This window comes from Drosophila guanche, unplaced genomic scaffold (assembly GCF_900245975.1).
Source record: "Drosophila guanche unplaced genomic scaffold, DGUA_6, whole genome shotgun sequence".
In the NCBI taxonomy this organism is placed as follows: domain Eukaryota; kingdom Metazoa; phylum Arthropoda; class Insecta; order Diptera; family Drosophilidae; genus Drosophila; species Drosophila guanche.
The window spans coordinates 625,630-633,472 of NW_022995763.1; the positions used below are offsets into that span (position 1 = coordinate 625,630).

Sequence of the window (7,843 nt, forward strand, 5' to 3'; positions counted from 1 at the left end):
TTCTTCTAATTTCTGTGTACAATTCGGATCGGGTTTCAGCACACCAATTGTTTACCTCTAAATATGTATGTGTATATCAAAAGGCTGAACTGGAGGAGGGTCTTTAGCTCAATTTTGAAACACCAATTGGCAGAAATAAGCAATTATGCATTTTTTGTACGTAATACATATGTGTGCTTATATATATGTAAATAGATTAGTTTTATATGTATGTATATATAGTTTTTCCTTATCATTTCCGTTCTTCATTCATTCCATATTTTTGGGGATTTTTTTGTTTTTTGTTTTTGCCTGCACCAGTTTTTCGTTTAAACTTTAAACTAAGAATTAAAGCATCAAGTCAACAGGGTAAAAAAAAAAACACAAATAAATTCTAACAAAATAAAACGATTGTAAAACATATAATTGAAAATACAAGTGGAATCATATTTCATTTTTAATCATATTTTTGCACACCAATCGCAACGCAGAAAGGACACAGAGAAACAAGCAAAAAAAAAAAATACACAGAAATTGGAATTGGAATTATAATTAGAGATAGAGATAGGTGCACACATACCACATTTATGTAATATATTTATTTTTACTCGTATATGTTAGAGCTAAATAGATATTTGGATGTTTTCTGTTTTCGTTTTGCTTTGTTGTAGAGTTGGAAAGTAGTGCAAAGACCAAAAACCAATGTTCTGTTCCGTTATGTCTTGTGTGTGTGTCTTGTCCTGTGTCCTGCTGTGTGCCTTGTCCCGCCTAACTCCCTTTCTACCTTTGAACACCCTTTGAATACGTTTCTTATCATTCTCTTCTCATACATCAGCTCTATACAACAACAAAAAATAATCATAAAAACTATGCAACATACAAAAGAAATATCATATCATATATGTATATATATATATAAACAGAAATTGCTTTGTTGGGAAGGGGGTAGGAGTGTGTGGGGTGGTAGGGGTATGTGGTTTACATATACATATATATATTTTGCTATTTACTAAACATTTAAAGATCGATTTCGCTGGATCACTCAAACACATGCGCCACAACACACACACACACAGAAACACACACGCACACACATCAAGAAAATATTGTTAAATGACGGACAACAGACAAACAAAAAAGAATTAATGCAAGTTCCAATCGAACGAGCTTGATCGGTAGTAATCTTTTTTCTTTCTTTTACAACACTGACGCGTGTTGTTTGTCGCTGCTGTTTGGCTGTTGGTGGAACGGTACATGCGTAGGCGAGTGGCAGAATGAATGAATGGGTGTGTGTGTGTGTGTGTGTGTGTGCGAGCGTATAGTCTGGCCTGGCTGTGTGTACGTGCGTGTGTGTGAGTCTTTGGGCGCATGGCTGGTCGCTGTTTACGTAGCTCGAAGTTCAGCTGTAAGAAGAAAGAGAAAGTCATCGAATCAGTAGTGGAGCCTAAACGTTTCCACTCACATTTCGCTGGCATTTTGTCGCTCTACTGCTGATGCGCTGGAGCTGCACCACCTGGTACAAAGTAGCCCCCTTGGGGCACTGCTGCTGGCGCCATTATGGGAGCCAGGACATTCTCGGAGGCCGCCGACATGGGCGCACCCGAAGGATTGAATACATCCACATACGAGTTCTTCAGAGCTGCAAAAGGGAATCGTTAGATAAGTGGCTCTCTCCCTCTCTGCTCCTTGTGGCACAACTTACTGCGATTTCGCTGCATTTTAAACATGTTCGACTGCAGCTTGGGCTGAGCGCCACCAGGAGCTGGTAGTGTAGGTGCTGCTGCTGCTGCTTGTGCATGGTCAGGCGCTGGTATCGCTGGTGCTGGCGATGGCGATGGCACCGTCGCTGGATACAGCTCGGGCGCCGGAGCAGCAGCGGCATAATCATGCGGATTTCCATACATTTGCGGATGCTGTGGAGCCGGAGCCGCTGCCACAGCCTCGTGGCCACCCATCAGATGGGGTGTGGGAATGCCACTGCCCAGCATATTTGCTGGTGGTGATCCCAATGGCATGCCCATGCCCAAGTCACTCATCTTTGGCGGCGGCTTAAAGCTCTCGGCCTCATCCGTGTTGCCCTCGGTGTTGGTCCAGCACTTGCGATCCTTGTCCCACACAATGGTGGGATTCTTATCGTCCGGCAGAATCATTTGGTTCTTCGGTTTCAGCGACAACTTGTTCCACAATCCCCCGAACCAGCCGGCATTCTGACTGCCCGGTGCACTGCACACACGAAGTGAATAATGGAATTAGATGATTCGATTGATTGATTGCATGTCCGGGACTTACCCAATCTCTCCACTCGATGCTTGCTTGCCACCTGCTGCCGTTCCAGCGCCTGGCTTGCCACTGCTGCTGCTGGCCGCTGCTTTCGCCGTGCCATCGTCCTCATCCCCGTAGCTCTTGGATTTTGGCATGGAGATTGCTGGTCGCTGACCCTGACCCTGCCCCTGCGGCTGTTGCTGCTGATGCTGTAGCTGTCGATTGCGAATTCGAATGCGAATGCAGAGTTGGGAAATTTCATTGGATTAGTTATTGATTTCAAAGTGGCGGAAGGATAGGGATAGCTGTAGATAGATTATGCTCGAACATATTAATTTCAGTGTTGTGTAATGGTCGGCAGTGGTCGGTGTTGGGTTAGTTAACAATGAGTTGGTAAAGTTTAGTTTTGAGTTTTTCGGTTGGTTAGTTTCGGGGGCGTAACAACAGAACAACAGAAATCGTTGGCAACAAAAACGGGCAAAAACTGGCGCAGTCAAAACTCTCTCTCTCTCTCGATCACATTCTCTCACTGACTTTATCTTTATCTCTCTCTCTCTCTCTCTGTGCAGATTTGTCATTAGAAGGCTTATGGTTTAGCAAAGGCTTACAAGGATATACATAATTATGCGCTAAAGTTTATAGTTTAACATTTAGACAAGCTCCCAGGTACTAGCTCCAAGAAAGCAGCGACGCTCATTCAGCAGCATTTCTCTTCCTCACTCTCTCTCTCTCTCTGGTTCTCCCTGACTGGCAGACACGCAAAGGATGTTGGCAGGATATACCAAAAGGATATCAACAGACCAAAACATTGCTGCTTTTTGTGTTAAATATTAAGTAATCGATGCAATCGATTTTCGGATTTTACAATCTCTTCTTAGAACTAAGCGCCTCCTCCTGACAGCTCCTGCTCCTGCTGCCGCTGTTCCTGCTGCTGGTGGGTGCATCAATTTCGTAGGTTCGTACTGCTCCTGCCTTCTTCTTTTGCTGCTGCTGCTGCTGCTTGCTATCCAAATACGTCTCGAAGCTACTCAAACTCTGCTCCACCTCGGAGCACATCTTTTTGTAGTTGAGCGGAATGGCGGGATTCGCAATTAGCTCCTGCATGGACCACACATGCTGTGGCTGGGCAGCGGCAGACCCAGCACCTGACCCACCCGAGGTGGTTGCAGTTCCAGCTTCAGCTGCAGCTGCAGTTGCAGCGCCTCCAGCCGATGCCTTGGTCTGAATGATGCCATATTTGTTAAGGAAATCATGATCCTGCACCATCCCATAGTAGTCGTCATCATCATCATCAGCATCATCATCATCATCGTCGTCGTCGTAGCAGTCATCCTCATCCGCATAGCCCATCAGCTCATCCGCAAACTCGTCATCTTCCTCGGCCTGCTCTTCACCCTCGGCATCTTCATTGATCACATAATCGTGGAGCATGTACCGATAGCGTTGCACATCGCCGCGTTCTGCATTCGCCTCTGGGTCATAGCTGTTGCTCTTGGTCTGTGCTTGTGCCTGTGCCTGTGCCTGCGCCTGCGCCTGACTCAGGGGCATATCAATGGGATAAGTGCCATTGAAGACGATGTGCGGCTTTCGGCAGAGCCTTGAGGTTGCCGTCTTAAAATGCGGCTGGGCCAGAGCGAGGCTGTTGTTATGCTGCTGTTCCAGCTCCAGCTCCGGCTCCTGCTCCTGTTCCGAGGACTCATCTATGGTCGTGGGTAAGTTAAAGTTGACACGCTTGATGGTTCCTGCTCCCGTTTGTGCTGCTATTCCTCCTCTGGCTGCTCCACTCGTTGTGGTTGTCGTCTTCAACGCTGTCGATGACTTTGCCATGGCCGCCTTAGCGGCTATGAAACGTGTGGGCGTTGTTAGCGTTTTGGGCGTTGATGTGACATGACTATTAAGATGGATGCTTGATTTTCTACAACTAATTAACTGCTTAGGAATGGCTGCTGCGGCGGTGCTGCTGCTGCTGCTGCTGTTGCGGATGCTGCTGCTGCTGCTGCTGCTATTGCTGGTAGCTTGGTGTCGTTTATTTATGGTAGTAAAGCTACTTACATCATTCAAATTGAATGCCTTTGTTGCTGCTGGCTTCTCTGCTCCTGGCTCTGCTTTTGTGGCACGTGTTGTGGCTGCTGTCTGCGGCTTAATAGCGGAGGATGCTGCCATTTGGCGTAAAAGTGTCTTTGTCCTCTCCATCTCCAGGCTGGACTTTGTGGCTGCTGCCTTTGGGACTTTCATTGGATTGTTGCGATAATTTGGCTGTGACTTGGGCTTTTGTTGTTGCTGCTGTTGCTGTTTGTGTTCATCATTCTCAGCCTTATCCACATGTCCTATGGCTGCTGCCGCAGCTGCTGCTGTCTCCTGATTAACTCGTTTCTCCTTCAAATTCTCGTTGCCTTCCGTTTGCTGCATTCCAAGTATGTGCGTGTGTTTTTATAATTAGAAACTTGTTAGCAATTCTTTGATTTGATTCCTAGCTTTGTAAGGGCTAAACACACAACAGAAACAAACCAAAAAAAATCAAAGTTCAAGGGCAACACGACAGGAAAACGAACTCAACTCAGGGAAAAACCAAGACTTCAACAACACATCAATAAACAGAAGACACTTAAAATAATAACTAAATGGCAGGGGACAAGAAGTAATCTATGTTTTGATATGCAAATTCAGTCAGCACCTACCTCATCGCCGTACGGCGGCTGCTGTGTGCCCGACCAGTAGTCATAGCCATAGCCAGTAGATGGCGCTGCCGCTGCTGCTTGTTCCACCATTTGGCCGCCAGCGGCATATGCCTCGGCCGCTGATTCAATGTGGCCGCCATAAGAGGCAGCAATCTGCTGCTGTTCGTAGTGCTGCTGAACTGCAGTTGCATTGGGATCATAGTACATTTGTGGCGGTTGCTGCAACTGTTGGGCGTGCTGCCCATATGCATCTGTTGGCAGCTCCTCCTGTGGCTGCTGCTGCAGCTGCTGGGCCTGTGGCGTTGGCTCATAGTATTGCTGCTGCTGCTGCTGCTGCTGCTGTTGCTCTGGCAGCTGTTGCTGTTGATGAACATCGGCCACAGGTGGCTGCTCCTTGGACAGATGTAGGGTATCCTCTAAATTGCCGCCATCATATTGCCTGTTCAGTTCAAGAAACTGTTGATTCACCTCCGCAAACTGCTGATCGATGTCGTTCTGGTGCTGCAGTTGCTGTTGCTCCTGTTGGGGTTGCTGCAAATGCCAAGTCAAGAACACACTTCGGGAAGAGATTTGTGGCAAACACTCACCACATGGATGATGTCCCGCAGCTGACTCAGCCAGGCCTTCTCCTCGGGCACAGCGGGATCCTTGCTGCTGCTGCTGCCGCTGCCACTGTTGTTGCCAATCGGTGGACTGGCAAACGAAACCCGATTGATGAGAATGGGATCGTGATAGCGCAAACGTTCGGCCAGATCGCAAACCTAATGGAAACACAGATTAAAAGGAGAATGAACCGAGCTTGTGGTGGGAACTTACGCGCTGAATAAAATCTTTGTTGTAGATGTCCGGCTTGAGTTCAATGTGTTTGGCAATCTGCTCCAGGTAGTTGGTGCATCGGAAATGCTGCCCATAGTCGAGTATGCGCGTGGCCAACAGGAACTTGTAGTGCTGGAAGTTGGCAATGCTGAACTTTTGGTCAAACAGCGAGCGGGCATACTCGTAGATTTCCGTCATGATGATGGCCTCGTTGCTGGCAAACTCATTGAAATGCTTGTAGTGGGACGCGCCCAATAGAATGAGTCTGTGAATCAGAAACAGAACATTAATTTGCCATCAATCGGAGTCGGACTGGGGACATGGGCATACCTTGGTACCTCGGCCGTGAGCGTCGTCAGCTGGGTGGCCGAGCTGTCGTAGCGTCCGAACTCTTCCTGGGCGACTAGATAGCAGAAGTGGGCCGCATAGATGTCGCCGCGCTGAAAGAGCGTGTCGCCGAGAGCCACCACCGAGCTGCGATCGGACTCCGGATGGCGCGACTTGTTCGTCACGAGAATGGAGAGATGGGAGCGCCAGTCGCCCCACTGCTCGTCACGCAGCTGGCTGACACAGGCCGGTGTGTGGCAGCTCTTCATCTGGTAGAGCGTCTGCAGCGGATCGTTGGCCTTGATGGCGCGATTGAGGAACTTCTGGGCCACGTCTGTCAAAGCATAGCGATCCTCGTACAGAGCCAAAAAGAAGGCGTGCGTCCACAGGTTGTTGTCGGTGGCCCACTGCAGCGCCTCCTCCACATTGCCGCGCAGCACATAGCTACGGAACTTGTCCGTAGCCGCCTGCTCGGACAACGTCGCTGGCTTTCCCGAGACGCCGGCTTCGGCACCAGCTCCTGGCGCGGCAGTCTGCCCCTCTTCCGAGGATTGACTGGCTCTGGTGGCAGCCGTTTCGCTTTCAGCGTCCGAATCCACAGCAGCATCCGCTGCCTCCAATGGCTCGGCATCGGCCTCGGGATCGGTTTCGGATGCGCCATCCTGCTGGGACGGATTGTAGGGATACTCCTGCTGGTTCTCCAATAGCAGATCCCCGACATCCGTGTCGGCAATGTACTGCGGGGCACAAAAGATTGTTTATATAGGCCCAGGATATGCGGCAAATGAGTTGTCTTTGGCTTACCCCGTTCTGGCGCAGCAGCAGGATGAGCAGATTCCACATGAGGGCGTGCGAGGCACGATACTTCTCGACGTTGCCCTGGGGCTTCTTCTGTGTGGCATACAGAACCGTGCAGCCGCGTGTGGGCCCGAGGCGTATCTGCTCCTTGCAGAAGCTTATGATCTTATCCTTGTGCAACTTTCGGCCCTGCAGTGGTCCTGGGTACATGCGCAGCAGGCTGCTTGTGCCGTCGCAGAAGCGCGGTGCCGCCACCTCCACATCGTTGCGCAGGCGCCCGCGACCGGCATACTTTGGCTTCACCTTCAGCAGCAGGCTCATTGCGTACGAGGCCACCAGATGCGGTCGGTTGTACATCAGTGGGGTGCGTCTCCTGGGCGGACGAGCCACCGATGTGGTGGTTGCACCTGCACCCGCAGCCACGCCTCCGTGGAGAGAGGACACATCGGCACCTCTGAGTAAGGAAGAACGACAGCAACGACAGCACAAGCAGAGAATAGATTAGACAACCGATTAGAAAAGTGAGAGCCGGAGGGGAAACACAACAAAATGGAAATAAATCAAATGTGAAATCAACAAATTGTTCATGCTAAACTGAAGGCAGGGCAACGGGAGGGGAACAAGGGCACAGGGAATGGGGAGGAACGATCAGCGAGGAAACTGCCCCCCTTCGCATGCTACAAAGTTTCGTCCAGAGATGAGATTAGATACAAAAGAGAAATGAATGGAATGGAATGATTTGATTCAAGTTTCTTTTTAGATTCTATGCGGCCGGACGGACTAATTCCCCCCACCCAAAACTGACCCAAACGGGTTAGGATCCTTCCCTCAAAACATACTCAAATAAGTTTTGCGATATGCTGGCCAAAAGCAATCAATAAGTCCATAGAAACCCCCAAGAGCTTTTCTCCATACTGCCCAGGGGCGTAAGCAAATAAATGGAATGAATTGGAATGGAATGGACAAAGCGAAAGCATTGTTAG

The 7,843-nt window shown here is 49.2% G+C and overlaps 1 protein-coding gene across 6 annotated transcripts in view; it reads right to left on the reverse strand.

Moving 5' to 3' along the window:
* Window positions 1-260: 260 nt before the first annotated feature.
* Window positions 261-7,843, reverse strand: part of LOC117590970 — a 14,726-nt gene continuing 7,143 nt past the window's right edge. For 5 of the 6 annotated variants that reach the window (XM_034284031.1, XM_034284032.1, XM_034284030.1 and 2 more), the window contains 10 exons: window positions 6,867-7,314; window positions 6,066-6,799; window positions 5,736-6,000; window positions 5,507-5,680; window positions 4,920-5,450; window positions 4,294-4,644; window positions 2,269-2,456; window positions 1,682-2,202; window positions 1,442-1,618; window positions 261-1,382 (listed from right to left, as the gene is read on the reverse strand). In XM_034284031.1, coding sequence (XP_034139922.1) covers window positions 1,464-1,618; window positions 1,682-2,202; window positions 2,269-2,456; window positions 4,294-4,644; window positions 4,920-5,450; window positions 5,507-5,680; window positions 5,736-6,000; window positions 6,066-6,799; window positions 6,867-7,314 — 3,367 coding nt within the window. In that variant the 3' untranslated portion in view covers window positions 261-1,382; window positions 1,442-1,463. The remainder of the gene's footprint in view (window positions 1,383-1,441; window positions 1,619-1,681; window positions 2,203-2,268; window positions 2,457-4,293; window positions 4,645-4,919; window positions 5,451-5,506; window positions 5,681-5,735; window positions 6,001-6,065; window positions 6,800-6,866; window positions 7,315-7,843) is intronic. The other variant, XM_034284035.1, reaches the window with a different exon arrangement.